We start from the raw sequence: 17333 nt of genomic DNA, 5'->3' as shown, positions 1-17333 counted from the left end.
AATTATCCTTCGGACCCCCCCCCCCTGGAAAAATTTTCTGGATCCGCGCATGAAAGAAATGCATTTTTCCGTAGAACAAATCACTTTTAACATGATGTACGAACAATAGCTACTTTAAAATTTTAGAACCATTAAAAAAAAGGTGAAAGGGGGTGGGTAAAAATCCGGAACTTATATTACCCGGGTTCGGATTTTACTATTTTTGTTTACAAAATTTCCCGCCTAAACACCAACATGGCGATATGCAGAAGAAATTAAAGCAGCAGAAATTAAAGCAGCTAACTTACCAAGCAGTGTGCCTCAGATGAGTTTGTAATAGCATGACTCAAACTTCGGTGTCTGCAACTAATTCCTGGCTAAAATCCCGACATATCCTTGTACCCGGAGACTGGCTTGAAGCTTGTGTTGAATGGATCATAGAGGAAAACCAGGTCGACTTTTTATAAACATTGCCCGCTCACAAAGCTGTAAACCTTATACAATGTTTGCAGGGGCCTAGTGTGCTTTAGATGTTAATGTTTTTACAAAAGGCTACCTTGTTTAGAAAAAAATACGAATGCGTTTAGTCCATGCTGATTGCAACATATGGACTGATCGATCAGCTGATCATGCTGATAGAGGTTTGACATTGCACCTGTAGGTTGCGTTTATGTCATGGTTTGCAAAGACAACTTTTTTTACCAAATGAATTAACTTTTGAATAGCTTATGATTTGGCTGTTGTATTTTTATAGCTCTTGAATTCTTTTTAAAGGTATGTACATATATATAGGCTAGCAAGACAAGGGACTAGCAGTTCTGCTCATACATGTAGTTAAAACTTATTGCTGATTAAAACGAATCCTGATGTAATTTTTAATCTCTTTTTAGGGGATAAGGCTTTCTCAAACACAACTGAATGGACTTGTATTTGAGCAGTGGCTTCTCGCCGACTTGAGAGAAATTGGTTCAAAATGCCTGCCAGATCAAATTGCATCTACCCAAAAATTTCAGCTCAATGGGGTATTTGCCTTACAGGTATGAACATGCTGGTAAAAGGATTATTTATGAAAGTTTGTTGCTCCATGCAGGTGTGTAGCTTCCAGGTCCCCCCCCCCCCCCCCCCAAAAAAAAAAAAGAAAAGAAAAAGAAAGATGGACGACGTTAGAGCTACATATCCGCACATGTTAATTTGCAATTTGTATCAATATATCCTCAGATCTTTTTATATATTTTTAATAATTTTCTGACAGGTGGACTCAATGGTAGATGTAGGAAAGCCATATTATGGTCAACTACAGAAAGTGCAGGGGTCAGAGAGCAGAAATGTGGAGGTCACTGCTGAGCCAGCTCCACCGGTAAACAGTTTATCCATCATTCTTGTTACAAGCGGTCACCCTACCTGACCATATCAGAATTTCACAATTTTAAAATGGTTGGTGAATAGCCTTTTTAAATCGCAGGTAAACACATTATCCTTTTCACAAAATATTTTTTATAACTTTGAAACTATGCAAAGGAAAAATTCAAATATGATTTATGAACTACATATTGTTGCTTTTGAAATGATAAGAGTAGATGTCCAATCCGATAAAAAGATATAACTGTATCTTTTAGTGGGAACCCAAGCCGACACGGATGATGATGTTGACGATGACGGACGGTGAAATAACGGTGCAGGGAATGGAGTACAAACCAATCTCCTGTCTGAGCGGCCAGATGAAACCAGGCTGTAAGGTATGAAAAAAACTGTTTTGTAAGGTACATTGTATATTGTATAGAAAGACTGGTTTTAGTTTTTATAGTTCATTCAGACAGGTTGGGTATTACCAGTAGTGTTTCATGATTAAAATGTCAATTATTGGCAAGCTCTTCATGTGAGAAGTCACTGCTGTAGATATTCCCTTGTGAGGGGATATAGCATTGATTTGTATATATGTAGGTATGTTAGTGTCTTACTGTGTTTGTGTACAAAGTTTTAACTTTGCATATTTCTTTAAAAACCATTGTAAATTGTCAAACCCTTTACAGTGTCTAAGTTTTTAGTGCATTATTTCACAAATTATATTTAATATGATTGAGTTTAACATTATGTACATGATTATACAACATTACTTAAATTTCATGTTAGTGAGAACAGTAGAACACGACAAACAAAAGAGGTGTAATGATTTTGAACACATTCAAAAATACAAGGGGGTGCTCCACTTTGTAAAACTCTTGTAAGATTAAGATTTAAAATAAATTTGCTCCGGTTTTCATCAGGTCCTGGTGAAGGGAAGTGTTCTGTGTCGCCGCGGGATCCTGATGTTGACGGCGGACAATGTGACTGTGCTGGGCGGAGAAGTGGATGCCCTCGTGGAGACCAACACTCCCGTCAATTCATTGAAACAGGCAATGTACGCTTAACGCTGAGTTTAGTGGCTTGTAATGGAAGAGTATGTTGTAAATATATAATCGTAACAGGAGATTGGTCCAAAATTCAGATCATGTCTTGTTGCTAGGCGCAATTCATCAGATCAAACTTAACAAAATGCATTTTGTTTGAACTGATGATCTGCTTTTGACAGCCTAATGTGATTTAATCATTTTGTATTATGTTACTTTTACAATTACATATTTACCAGGATTATTTTTCAAAAGTTGGTGAGGCTCAATTTGACCCATGATGTATTATGAATAAATCAAGTTTGTACAAAATATGAAGGTATTTGGACAAAGTCAGGCCAAAAAAATTAATGATTTGTTTCTCAGGCACCGCCGCATCAGTAAAATTATCGCCGCATCAAACTTTTTTATTGTTATTTTTCCGGATTTTTCATATCTTATCATTATCGGTTTTCTCTATTATGGAATCAATGTAAACAAACGCTGAGAATAAATGCTTGTCTCTGTCAGTGAAAACGTTATTTTATCTGACACATCTACCCAGTGACAAACCTAGGGGGGCTACTTGGGCTAAATACAAGTCTATGTAAATATAAGCACTCGCTTTGTGGTCGGTAACTTCGCCAGAATTTCCTCAGAAAGTAGGGTTGAAGTTGCCCTGTGTTCTGATTTCACGATTAATCCCAATGCAATAAAATGATAATTATCTAATTCAAAAGACATTTTCATAGGCTAAGTTAACCCCTATTGTGATTAATAACTAGCGACTGTCTTATCTTTAGAGGTTAGGCTATAAATAAGGTTGATGCAACCACTTAGGTCCCTACTGTGCACTGAAAATTAGAACCGATGTTTATAAATTTAGGTGCTAATATTATAATTAGTTGGTTACTTGTAATTAGTTAACAACTTTGCCAAGTTAATGCTAAAATAATCATAAAACCGTTTGTCTACAGTTATCTTTAAAGTTAAACAGATCCAACTATATGACGGTTGTAATTGGGTCAAAGGGTTGGACTAATACCTCCAAAATACACTGAAACACATAGACTGGTTTTATTTGTCATTTAGCCAACACAATTACGAAACATTTCATCTACAAAATGTATGAATACACCTAATAAATTAAATTTAAAAAATTGGATAAGATTTTCATTTTTTTTAGGAGTTATTTTTATATTTAATTGACTTGCTTCTAATCCAATTTAAATTAAGGTTGAATCTGTGTATACAAATATTATCTTTAGCATTATGCCATTGTCAAAGAATGGAAGTCTACCTAATTTCTCAAGCTTCTCCCTATCTTTCTGTGAGGGAAAATTTCAGAAGTGAAGTCTCCATAAACTAAATTTGCCCTATGTTGGTCCCTGTTAACACTACCACTGAAATTTCTGTTATCTTCAGAAATTGAAGCCTCTGTGATATTGCCTAGTAGCAGGAATAAAGGACAATTCTATTGTTTGAAAATTTTTGGATGACTTATTTACTTTTCCTTGATTTCGGTCCTCAAGGCAATGAAGATTAATAAGAATGCTTTATTTGATAAATTTTTATATGGCAAATTAAGCTAGTGAAATGCCATAAGAAGACTCCCATACTTCAGTTCAGACTTGTGTTATTACTGTGGAGGGGAAAGATGGGCTGCAAAATGAAGCAGGGACACACACCATTTGTCATTGTTGTTCATCTGCAAAAACTTAACCTTTGAAAAGGAAACAGAGACAGTTTAAACTAAAAAGAACAAATTAAAAGAAATATTTAAACTTAGCCAATGTATCAGCTTGATGAATAAATCATAAAATATGAGTTACCATCACTGTAAATTTTGTTCTTAAAAAAAAAAAAAAAAAACCTGCCTGCCTCATCAAAATTTCAAAATTTTGGCCCGAGAAACTAATGATTAATTTTTTTTGGCCTAAATGGTAGGCTGAATTATTAAGTTGGTCAGCAGAATCATAAAAATTTGCCATGGCAAGTACAAGTACATGTATTAATCTGAATTGTGAAAATGGGGAGTGGGGGGGGGGGGGGGGGCGGGTTAGAAAATTAAAATTAATATGAATGTGTAATACATGTAACTGTACATTTAGTCTTGTAATTTCTGTTATAAAAGTACATCGCTCAAACTCTAGACGATATATATTGATGTGATTCTGAAGTGTAGTGTCACTGTTTACATTCATCACATGATGTTTCCAAAGGGAACAAAGTCTTCAGTTTTCTGGAAAAGACTACCACCAGGAGTTCTCCGGTGACGGCATCGTGACCTCAAAAAATAAGAAACTGAAGACAGAGTTTCAGTCTCAGAAAATAAAGACAGAGGTGCCCTCCCAGCCCCAACAGAACAGACCACTGGGTCAGTACCCGTACTTAAATGTTATGATTTCTAGATTCTGGATTAAACTAATGCATTTTTATAGCAAACGCAATTACCCGGTACGTGTACATGTACATAAGGTATTCACATTTGCAGCAAAAGTCATTATCATTTCCGTTATTATCAAAGAATTGTAATTTATTAAATTGATTGGATTTAACAAATTCTAGTAATAATTATTCAAACTCATTTGTGCCTGTTTCGCCCTATGTATATTTCCCCGTTTTATAGAGTGCTTGTTGTCCTTGGTTATTACAGCTGTACCAAGACCCACGAATGGACCAGCTCCCAAACAGGAGGCCATCAAAGTAGAAGATGAGGTATATCTATACTTTAACAGCTTACTTTGAAGGGTAGTGAAGGTAGTAATTTTAATGTATCATACATAATAATCAGTAATGCAATTATTATAAATAGTTATTATAACCCCTTCAAACAAAGTTTAGGGGGGTAAATATAGGAATCACCTTGTCTGTCAGTCTGTCTGTGAAATCATGACTTGAAGCTTTGAAATATATCACTTTAATATGCCACAAGTAGGAGTCTTAAACTTTTATGATGCCTATGAACAAATATGCTGCGTTTGTGAATCTAAAAATTAAAAACAAAAGATAAGACTTATTTAGTAATGGAGGTAGGGATGGGACGATCCACCGATGCACCGGTGCATCGCGGTATTTATTTTGACAATATTTGGATCGATACATTTACCATTAATACAACGATACCTTACCGAACTTTTTATGGCGTCGAGCGAAGCTCGAAAGCCATCTAGGGATCGTACGTCCGGAAGTTACATTTTTAGGAGCTAAACAACTCAAATGAGTGCAAAGTTTTCGTATGTGTTTGAAGAAAAATAGATGACATACTTCAATTTCGAGCAGAACTGTACGTCAACAAAACAAGTTTGCAGATTCGAAATGGTTGCCGTCTTTAAAAATGTTCACATTTTATTGAAAACAACATGTCTCGGTTTCAGCGGATGAATACATTAGCACCGAGACACATGCGATAGCTGGGCTTACATACTCAATTTGGTTATGAAATGTACTAGCCTGCAAAATAGATTATTTTGTATCCATATCGAAAATTGACAATGCACAAATGTTTGATCTTGTAGAAACAAAACTTCCTAATCGAGCGATAAGTACATCTACAACCAAAAGTTATTTTAAACCAACTAGTGAACTACTTTCACTTTGTAAACAATGTGAATGGCTGCTTTCTTTTATCTACCCCTGATCTTTTCGGACCGTGTCATTTGGACCCTTGTGAATTTTAGATGAAATTGATGATAAGAGACAGAGTGGTTATCAGCAGTATACAATATATAGAATTAAACACAATAATAATTTTAATATTTATTTCCATATAAATAGAGAAAAAAAATCTAAAAGTTTTTTAACTCCTAAGAAATTTCTATATTAAACTTCAATTTTCAATTGAAATTCAAAACTTTTAAAGAATTAGGTGAGCAAATTTTTAATGAATTGTAATTAGGGCCCCGCAAGGATTTGCGGGTGCCCTATAGTAATCACTCTGTCCGTCCGTCCTTCTGTCCGTCCGTCTGTCACTCTTCCGTCCACAAATTTCGTGTTTTTTTCTTATAACTTTTTTTATGGTTGCCCAATCAAGTTCAAATTTGGTATGGTACTTCAGTAGGCAGAAATACATATTTTGATGCTAAGTTTGGTTCTCTATGTCTTCTGGTTTGGAGCTGGGGTGGTGGGGTAGATTCCTAACTATGCATAAGAATGAATGGGCAAAGAGAGATAACTGCTGAGAATGAATGGGCAAAGAGAGATAACTGCTGAGAATGTTACCATTGTATACATGGAAGGCTGTGCAATATTTGTCCTTTCGGATTAATTAACCTTTCACACTATTTTATTTTTGAATTTTTTTTTTTTTTTTTTTGCCTTAATGCTGTTAATTTTAACAGGTAATCAGATAAAAACCCCATTCTGTCATTTCTGAAAAAAAATCTTATTGTAAATTTAAAGAAGAAAAGGATGAGAGAGCAGAACAATTAATCCCCTGGGATTAATTATCTTGCCTGCTGCAGAAAATTCAGAGGCTTATCTCTATCTGTCATATCAAGATTAATGAACACCTTTGTCTGCACTGATGTTTGTTTTGAAGCAAATCCATGAGCTGCACCCTAATATTTTTACCCCTCAGTTTAAAGGATGGTATTTGATAAAGAATATATTTCATTCTAGTCCAAATACTTATATTCTGTAAAATAAGAAAAAATATATGAATTACAATAAATTTAATATCAATTTTTTTATTCTTTTTCTTTTCTTTTTTGATGGATGTTTTGGTGTTGTTGTTGTTTTTGGTTGCTATGTTTATATTAAAGGAAACTTAAGAATAGGACCTGAAAATGTTCCTTCTATAAGCCCTGATTAAATTCAATAAATGGATGAGAGCAAGATAATTAAACCCCTGAAATAATTATCTTGCCTGTTTCAGAAAATCTAAGGTCTGTCTGTATCTGTTATATGTATTACCGTACACACATGTCTGCAAGTGATGTTTGTTTGAAGTTGAGGCAAAGCCTAGGTATCATTGCATTGCTATCAATTCTTTGGTTTTTTTTAACAAATTTTATTTCATCCCATGTTAACCCCCTTTATCCCATGGATATGACTCATTGAATATTTTTTTGATATCCCACAGTTGTGACTTTACAACGGGATTTGCGTAGGCATAATGAAGTAAAATAATGTGGAGTTTTCTAAACAGTGTAAACATTGATTGTGGTGTATAAAACATGGGATAAATAGAATCTCATATGATTTGTAGTATAATATGATTTTTATCCAACTTGTGTGTTTTATCCCCTCACTAAGGCTCAAGAAAAAAACACTTTAATTGTTGGATGAAAATCCAACTACAAATCATGAGATCTTGCAGTTCTTTACATCTTATGACGGGCATTTATTTTTCATCATTGTTAATATAAAGAGGATGGAATTCAAAGTTTTTTTCACTTCCCTATATTAATTGTCATAGCGGGGCCCTTCCTGACTGGTCAGTTTTCTAGTTTCATTAGTTATGTGATAAATAACATTTTTTATTTTTTTTAAAGTTGCTAATGTATTTTTTTTTTATTTTCTATAATTTATGAAAAAAAATATCAGCTTTGGTCATTTTTTGGCAAAATATTGCATATAGGGTACCCTCATTGTACGGAAAAGTCCTCCTACAGTTTTCAAAATAGGAAGTTGTTCTTTTGCAGATCAATTATACATATATCAGAGGTATGCATATTGCTAGGATTTTGATTTTCGATAATTTATGAAAAAAATACCAGCTTTTAAACTTGGTCATTTTTTGGCAAAATATTGCATATAGGGTACCCTCATTGTACGGATAAGTCCTCCTACAGTTTTCAAAATAGGAAGTTGTTCTTTTGCAGATCAATTATACATATATCAGAGGTATGCATATTGCTAGGATTTTGATTTTCGATAATTTATGAAAAAAATACCAGCTTTTGAACTTGGTCATTTTTTGGCAAAATATTGCATATAGGGTACCCTCGTTGTACGGAAAACTCCTCCTACAGTTCTCATGATAGGAAATTTTTCTTTTGCAGATCAGTTATACATATATCAGAGGTGTGCTTATTGCTAGGATTTTGGTAACTGATAATTTATGAAAAAAATACCAGCTTTTGAATTTAGTCATTTTTTGGCAAAATATTGCATATAGCGTACCCTCATTGTACGGATAACTCCTCTTACAGTTTTCAAGATAAGAAGTTGTTCTTTTGCAGATCAATTATACATATATCAGAGGTGTGCATATTGCTAGGATTTTGATTACTGATAATTTATGAAAAAAATACCAGCTTTTGAAGTTAGTCAATTTTTAGCAAAATATTGCATATAGGGTAACCTCATTGTACGGATAATTATTCCTACAGTTTTATAGATAAAAAGTTGTTCTTTTGCAGATCAATTGTACATTTATCAGAGGTGTGCATATTGCTAGGATTTTAATTTCTGATTATTTATGAAAAAAATACTAGCTTTTGAACTTAGTCTTTTTTAGCAAAATATTGCATATGGGGTACTTTATTTCACTGGATATGGGTTGACATGTATTATGGATACAGTTCACATATAAAAAGAAAACCCGGTTAGCTGTCACATTGACAGCTTTTCACTTGTTTAAAAAATTATTTAGGTTTTTACTCTTCAAATTAACTTTAACTCGACGCCATTGTGGCCCTTCAGGCCTTTGATTTTATTTTTCAAAAATATCCGAGCTTCATATATCGGCTATTTTTAGTCCGCGCGCCTAATATGAAAGTACACAGATGGCGGAAAACCTCGTAAAGTTGTCAAAACTGTTAGGAAGCAAATATGGAGTGTGGAAAACTTTTGGAGTACTTGTTTATGAAAAACTAGTGTACACGAGACTAAAGTAATTTGTAAGTTGTGCAACGCTCATTATGAATATAACAAAATAACTTTGGACTTGCGCTAATACATCGGCAGGTTGAATAAATTTTAAACTTTTATTCATGTTTTCATTTAATTGCAATGCATCGTGATATGTATCGTATCGCATCTCATGTATCGTGATATGTACCGAATCGGCTCAGTACAGTATCGTCCCAGCCCTAAATGGAGGTTTGTTGCAATGAAGAAAGTTTTGATGAATGTCATTAATTTCTGTCAATTTACACATTGCAGTGGGAAGATGACATCATTGGATTGGAAGGATTGATGGAAGACATGGATGATTTTGAGATGGACTCAGTTCCCCCTCCTCCACCCCCTCCTAACTTCTCAGCCCCACAAACTTCCAGACAACCCAAACCTGTCTCTCATTCCTCCGGACCGCTGCCAACAAAAACTGCTTCTTCTGCGGCCCAGCAATCTTTTGTTAATTCAAGGTCCAGTTTGGGTGTGGGCCCACAGTCCATAAAGTCTTCCTCTATATCTGGTAGTGTATTAAACTGTTTCTAGAGGAACATTAACTTTAGTGAATATTCCAGATTCTGGAAAGAGGGCAAGCTTATGTTTGCTATTTTTTCTGTAAATATATATGAATAAATGATAAATTGCTTTTATTTGTGTTTTGGGTAAGCTGTGTTCACTATGATATTATTTGATTTTTTTTTTTGTAGGAAAAGCAAAATCTTCCCTAGAAAATGAAAATCGGAAAACAAAAGGTTCTGTCGATCTTCCTAGTGGTTTTCAGAGTGCAAAGCAAAAACATTCAGAGAATGCAGCAGGCACGCTCAATAATGGTGCTGGGCAAATTGCAGCCACGTCTTGTCAAAGTAAACTAAAGACGAAACTAGGATTGGAGAAGAAATCTTTACCAAAAGTTGACACAAATGATAAACAATTTAGTGATGAGGAGTTTTTAGATGACTTGGATGATTTCGATCTTTCTGCTGTTGATGATGGAGTTGAAAAACAGTCTCTATTGTGTGGGTCTTCAAATTCTGGAAGAGCAAAGGAAGATACATGTATACAAAATGATGTCAGCAAAACTCAAAACCCTCTGTTGCCTGTCCAGAAAAAGAAACTGTTTATGAGTCCTAAAAGCTCAGAAGGGCTTGTGAAGAAGGAAATGAGTGAATCTATATTGATAAACACAAGTCAAGAACAACCCAGTAGCTCTGTGCTTCAGACACATATAAGAAAGCCGCTGGAGAAGAAGAAGCCTTTAGAGAGTAAAGGGAGTGGAGAACCTGTGGTGATAGCCATTACAAGTCCACTGAAATCTGCTGCCACTTCAGCTGAAAGGAGCACAAAAATCACAGGTATGAAATACAGTCAAACTTTGTCATTTCAAACTAGATGGGACTGTTAAAAAACTTATAAGAAGATATTCAAGATGTTGAGGGTAAAATACTTAAAAAATAAGTGGTTGGGACTTGCAAATCACTTTGACATATCCATTGTATTCAAGATACGTGTATGTTGTGGGTTTTTGACTTTTTGTGTTGTTGAGCAGATGGTATTGTGTATTGTAGAACTTTCGCCAGAGTCCGAGCCTTTTACTTACCTGGCCTTTGTGAAGAAAAAGATGCCCGTCAGTCAGCCAATCAGATTCCATACAAAAGTATGTATAATGTAGTAGTTTTATGCAGGTGTTAACATAAAGCTTAGCTACCTACATAAATATTGCCATTTTGTTTGCAATAAAATATTGTTGATGGACTAATTGTTGTCCAATTAATGTCCTCAGACTCTTATCAATTTTTATTAAACAAGTTGGCCTTGCAAGCCATGACAAGACTATAGCAGCAATATTATGCTTTCTTTGTTGGTTCATGCTAGTATGAAAGTAGCAAATATTGCAGAAGAAATACAATTACCCTCACGGTCACCAACTGTGAAATCTTGTGTTTTGGTCATAAGGTTTGCAAAGTCTTTGCATTTGAATAAGAAATGTCCTTCTCAGCCATAAACAATAGGGTACATACAATCATTTCTTGTCAATATTATTTTTAACATACCGTAAGTCTAGACTTTAGAATTGCTACTTTATACTCTATTTTTTGCATTGACAGGCTTATGTGTCCACTCTCACTGACAAGCTTCGTAGGATCGGAGGCGTTAGGTGGCAGCTGCCTTGTAAGATCAACGACGGCTCAGAAGTCATGGATGTCAATCTCTCCAATCAGGTGAGTTCGAAACTACAATAACATGTCACGTCATGCATTGAAAGTATATGCAGAATTTTCATAAGTTAACTATTTTTCCTTGTAACTCTAATGTGTAATCATTTGAATATTAAAAGCGAATGGTGTTATTAAGGAATTTTTTGCATGCCAACTTCATAGAAACCTTTTTTCGCGAATGCTTGAATTTTTTTGATCAGATTATTTTTCCTGATAGGCAGTCTTTCAAACTAAAGTGCTATATAAATTAAAATCTCATATCTCTTACAGATTTATATTGAAAAATCCGTCCGTCCGTCACACTTTTTTGTAAGTGCTCTCATGCCTACAAATTTTGACGGATTTTCATTAAATTTATACCAAATGTTTATACCACTATTACCTTGGTCAAGTTCGAAAATCAGCATTGGTCGATACTTTTTGTTGGAGTTATGGGACTTTGACCACAATAATGACTCAGTTTTATCCAAAAATTGACCTTGTAAGCGCTCTTATGCCTACAAATTTTGACGGATTTTCATTAAATTTATACCAAATGTTTATACCACTAATACTTTGGTCAAGTTCGAAAATCAGCATTGGTCGATACTAGTATACTGCTTGACCGGCGGGGGACCCAGGAATTCTATTCTTGTTCTGTGTTGTCTTGATGGAAAGCCTTTCATTTGTTTGTAGATAATAATTTAAAGAATATGAATTTCACCTTGCAGGTTCTTACCAAACTGATTGGATTCTCAGTTCCAGAAACAATGGTAAGAGTCTGGTGATCAGAAATGTATCCTATCTATATACAGCATGTGCCTCGTCATATAACATGTACATGTTAAAAGGAAAGAAATAAGATATGATGTGTATTGCTACTGGCAACATTTAGAGTATACACAAATTAAGAGCTGAATACTACTCATATAAGGTATTGTCCTGTATTTTCGCTTTCATCATCATTGTCCTTACAACCCCTATAAAAGCTGCAGACCTGTTTGCAGTTGAAGATATTTCGCTGTAGAGGTATCACCAGTGTGGATGTACGTCTTACATCTCCTTGTTACTTGGTTGTGATGAAATAATAATATTTTTACACACTTATTCTAACTCGGGAGAATACAAACATCAAATATACAAGTTAATGCATAATATACAAACAGAATATGATCATAAAATCAAAGGCTATGGAAGGAATACTACATATTGCTCATGGCTTTCAGGTGTACAGTCAGGTTTAACAAAATTAAAGGATGTTTATTTATATATCGGTCGAAGGTCCTAAAATCAACAGGGTCCAAATTTAGACAGTGTTTATCTTTTGTTTACTTCTCGTTCGTTTTTGCAGGAATAAGAGCAATTTTGTATGCATATGATACTATGATAGACTAGCAATCAACTAGCCTAGTCTTTATCAAAATGCACTTCAAACAAGTAAGAAATTAATTTATGAATTTTTCCTAACAAAAAACAGCAAATTTTGTTAATCCACCATTACCCTGAATTTAAATCATCGTAACACAAAAATATAAACACTATGATGAAACATGTGGTGTATCGTCTGCAAGGACCGAAGATTCATCAATGAAAAACAAGTGATGTTGTGAGGATGAATTTAACTGACAAGACAATGTAGAGCAATCGTCGAATTTAGGACACAGTAATGGCGGCCCCCGTAATTTTGTTGTTGAATTTATACTTTGTATATTGAAATAACAAAATGTAAAAAGGTTAATCAAATTATGTAAACACAGCAAACTATGATTGATATTCATGATAAATGTCTTAGCTTTCAAAATTATTGCTCATTTTATCTGAAAAGAGAACCTTTTGATTAAAACTGTCGAAATATAGGCACACAAGGATACCTGTGTGACCATGATGCCTATTTACGAGCTTTTAAGGAGGCTGAGTGGTCAACATATTGATCATCAGATCTTCCTGAAATTTTTAGATATGTTGTTCTTAGCTATAAACTATCATAAAACACCAAAATAAACCCCATATGATCGTGATATTCTAGATTTGAAATTTTCTATATGTTTATACAGAGCTCTACTGTTTAAGGAGGTTAATATCGGTGTAAGAATGGTAATAATCATCTAGCCCTCTTAATGTGATTTCCCTTTTGTGATGTAGGAGATGAGACACCTAAAGCCAGACAGTTTCCTTATGAAGAAACTTAACAAGGTGATGGACTTGAGCTTCAACATTAAATTTGTTTTACTCTTTTTCTGTTGATCTTCACAATTTTTTTTAAAACTTGCATTTTGAAATCCAAGAATATCCATGACAATTTGTTGTAAGGTATAAGTATTAGTTTATCCGTTTATCTAGTTAATTTTCACTTTGCTCCAGTTTTCGTGTTCACTTTTATAACAATATATTGTCATGTAAGTTAAAGAATACTTTTTGGTATTCACAAAAAATAACTTGCCAAAATTATAAAGGTTGCCAATTAACTATATATCTTCATATTTTGTAACGTGAAAAAATGAATACACCATAAATTGAATTTTGGTTATTTGTGTGTGTACTTTAGGGTATCAAGGACTGCCAACAGTCGCTCATCAACCTACTGGCCGTGATGGAGCTAGTTGTTTCCCCTGGGGCGGAGAAGCCGGAGATCCTCAGTCTAAGGGATGTCAGTGACCAGGACATCTTGTTGCTACAGTCCAGAGTGTCCAGGGCTCTCTCTCAAATTGACTCCTAACACATGTTAATGAATTTCAAGTTTTATTCTATCATCTACAAGCGTTCTGGCTTGAAATGATTCTAGCTGTAATTTATGATTAAATGAATTGTCACTGCTAATCTAGTTAATTAAGGTCTTCCGTTTTCAACGGAAGACCTTATAGTGATTGTAGTGTTTTTTCTTTGTTTCTTTCTTTTTTTTTTCCCTTCTTTTGTCGGCAGAATTTCTCAAAGATGGCTTGATAGATTTCCCTGAGCCGTTTTTTTGATTTTTTAAAAATTCATTTCCGGTCGTCCGTTTCCTGTCCCGCGTCAAAAAACCTTGTTCCCTCGAGATCTCAGAATCGGCAAGCACTTGGACATCCAAACTTTGTTTGATGATAGACCTATAGTTGTAGATGTGTTTAAACTATTTTGTTTTGTTCGGCGTAACTTCCGGTCGTCACCGGAAGCACTTTAAAAATAATTATTTTTAAGCATTAAATTACTTTTCCATATAATAAAAATATAAGTACTAATCTATAAATAGGTTATCTATGCGATATTATATCAACAAAAAAATTCTACTTCCGGTGAGATAACTCAATTATCTCAGGTAGCTTTTTTAAACCACATTTTGTACCAACGAGATCTCAGAAACTAAAAGTGATCAAAGCAAGAAACTTTCATGGATGATAGACATTTGATTGAAGATGTGTTTAACCAGATTCATTTTGTCTTCCGTCATTTCCGGTCCACACGGGAACAGTTCAAACAAATCAAGTTGTTTTTCAGTTTAACTGTTTTCATTCGATAGTTTCAGTTACTTTGATAAATAATAATCTGAGATAGGCAAGTAAACAAGAAATAATAAATTAAAATTTCATTGAGCACTTCCGTTTGTCCGTTTCCTGTCCCGAGACTAATTAAAATCCTTATTTCGACGAGATCTCTTAAACGGTGACGACTTGAACAACCAAACTTTGTAGGATGATAGACTTATGTTTGTACATGTGTTAACGCTATTTTGTTTTATCCGGCGTAACTTCCGGTCGACACAGGAAGTACACCCAATTTTAATTTTTTTAAAATCTGTTAGTTATTTAGCATAGGATAACGTTTTAGCTATAAAAATACAAAAGTCATCCATAGATGGTAAAAAAAAAATTTTACTTCCAGTGAGAACTCTTAAATATCTCAGGTAGCCTTCTTTTTAAAAAACAAAGTATCCCGACGAGATCTCTTAAATGGTGACGACTTGAACAACCAAACTTTTCAGGATGATAGACTTATGTTTGTACATGTGTTAACGCTATTTTGTTTTATCCGGCGTAACTTCCGGTCGACACAGGAAGTACACCCAATTTTAATTTTTTTGAAATCTGTTAGTTATTTAGCATAGGATAACGTTTTAGCTATAAAAATACAAGTCATCCACAGATGGTAAAAAAAATTTTTACTTCCGGTGAGAACTCTTAAATATCTCAGGTAGCCTTCTTTTTAAAAAACAAAGTATCCACAAGAGCTCAGAGAGATATCAAGACAAAAAACTTGTATGGATAATGGACAATTGAACATGTGTTCAAGAGGTTTCATTTAGTCGTATGTCACTTCCGGTTCTCACTACGTAGCGTTCAAGCAACAGAAGTTTTTATCTTTAACTTTAGATTTTTTTAAACATTTTACTCAATGTGATGAACAGTAAAATATCGTAGGTAAATGTACTAAAATATGTACTTTCAATTTCTTTAATTACTTCCATTTGTTCATTTCCGGTCCCGAGACAAAAACCTTTTCTCAACGAGATATTAACAACAAATTATCAAAAACTTGAACATACAAACTTTGAGGAAAGACAAAACAATGTATGAAGATATGTTTACTATGTTCTGTATGATCCGGCCTAACTTCCGGTCGTCATAGAAAGTACTCCAAAATTGACATTTTGTCTTTTTGTTTTGTTTATTTTTTGGGGAATCCCTGTACAGTCGATATTATATCCATTTTCTGTTTACAAGATAAATGGATGTTTTGTACAGATTAATACTTGAGGAACGGAAGACCTTTTTGTTGCTATAGCAACAAGAGTCTAGTTTTTTTTTATTATTTGTGTTTGTTGATTGACTTTATACACTGAGATAGAGGTATTTAAATGTCCAAGTTAAAAAAGAACTTGAATACGCTAGAAGTGCATTTAAAAATTAAGTTGATTATTTTTGGTCTGGAATATTAGAAATGCATTGAATATCAAAAGGCTTTATATGAGAAAATAAAGTATTGAAGGACAAGAATTTTTTTTGTCAAAAAAGTTTATCTTCTAATTTCATTTTAAACAGTTTTATCTATATAATGCTATAAAAATGTTCACTAAGTCGTTTATCACATCTGTTCATTTTAAAAAAGGGGGAAAAGAGTGGGCGTTTTAAATATTGAGTTTGCTCCCTTTGTTAATCAAATTATTATAAATATACATATATATATTAGACCAATCCACACTTTACAAAAGTTATCTCCCTTGGCCGCCATCTTTGGGGAAAAACCCATATATTTCTCACAGTAGCCTTTGTAGTTTAGAGGATTGTAACTTCGTCATTTGACATTAGAAATCGGTTTCCTTTGTGAATTTTGATTGCCCCAAGTTGGGGCAAACCACACATCAAAGGAATAAATTAAATCCTAAGAGATTTCTTCACAGGACGCCCAAATATTTGGTTGCATAAAGAAGGGAAAAGTTGTTTTTTCCCTTTTGACCTTTGGGTTGACCCTGCAAAGGGGAACAACTTTTGCAAAGTGTGGATTGGACTATAAAAACTGAGAAAAATCATTAAGTCTTTTTATAAATGTTTACCAGGCTTGCTTTTTTATGTTAAAAAATATATGGCAGAAAGGAGTATCATTTTAAACATTGAATAGTGTTGTTTTATTTTGAAAAAATGAGCAGCATGCAATGATCAAAAATAGCTTTTGTTGCTTTATTGAGAAAACGGTGGCATAGTATTTATATAGTGCACAACAAGGCAAATTAATGCACACAGTTTTCATCAGAGCAAGTGAAAAAAAAAAGATTCTGGATCTACATTTAATAGAAAGAGTTATTTTGCCAGAAAATTGTACATGCAGATAGCAAACTATGTACATATAGTGATTTGATATCAGTCTCATATATTGATCAGAATGCTTGAATGTTGTAAACAATAGTTTTGTACCGAATTTTGCAGTTTATTATTTATTTTATCGGATGGCAGATTAAATTAGATAATTCCGGAAAAGTTATTAT

At 34.0% G+C, this 17333-nt stretch overlaps 1 protein-coding gene across 1 annotated transcript; it reads left to right on the top strand.

The window, feature by feature from the left end:
• The first annotated feature begins 224 nt into the window (after positions 1-224).
• LOC105331341 (recQ-mediated genome instability protein 1) lies at positions 225-14197 on the top strand. Its single transcript, XM_011433485.4, has 14 exons — positions 225-431; positions 870-1016; positions 1232-1336; positions 1596-1715; positions 2244-2377; positions 4568-4722; positions 5002-5063; positions 9456-9708; positions 9893-10537; positions 10751-10839; positions 11291-11404; positions 12112-12153; positions 13523-13573; positions 13926-14197. The coding sequence occupies exons 1-14, from the start codon at positions 321-323 to the stop codon at positions 14094-14096; spliced, it is 2199 nt and encodes a 732-aa protein (XP_011431787.4). The 5' UTR covers positions 225-320; the 3' UTR covers positions 14097-14197.
• Positions 14198-17333: the final 3136 nt, after the last annotated feature.

Source organism: Magallana gigas, chromosome 9 (assembly GCF_963853765.1).
Source record: "Magallana gigas chromosome 9, xbMagGiga1.1, whole genome shotgun sequence".
Lineage (NCBI taxonomy): Eukaryota > Metazoa > Mollusca > Bivalvia > Ostreida > Ostreidae > Magallana > Magallana gigas.
This window is presented reverse-complemented; position numbering and strand designations above follow the sequence as displayed.

Bases quoted from the DNA above. Each gene is read 5' to 3' on its own strand.
- LOC105331341 (XM_011433485.4), top strand. From the start codon at position 321: ATGACTCAAACTTCGGTGTCTGCAACTAATTCCTGGCTAAAATCCCGA. The intron at 1,337-1,595 runs GTAAACAGTTTA...TGTATCTTTTAG, and splicing joins CTGCTGAGCCAGCTCCACCG to TGGGAACCCAAGCCGACACG. The intron at 13,574-13,925 runs GTGATGGACTTG...TGTGTACTTTAG, and splicing joins TTATGAAGAAACTTAACAAG to GGTATCAAGGACTGCCAACA.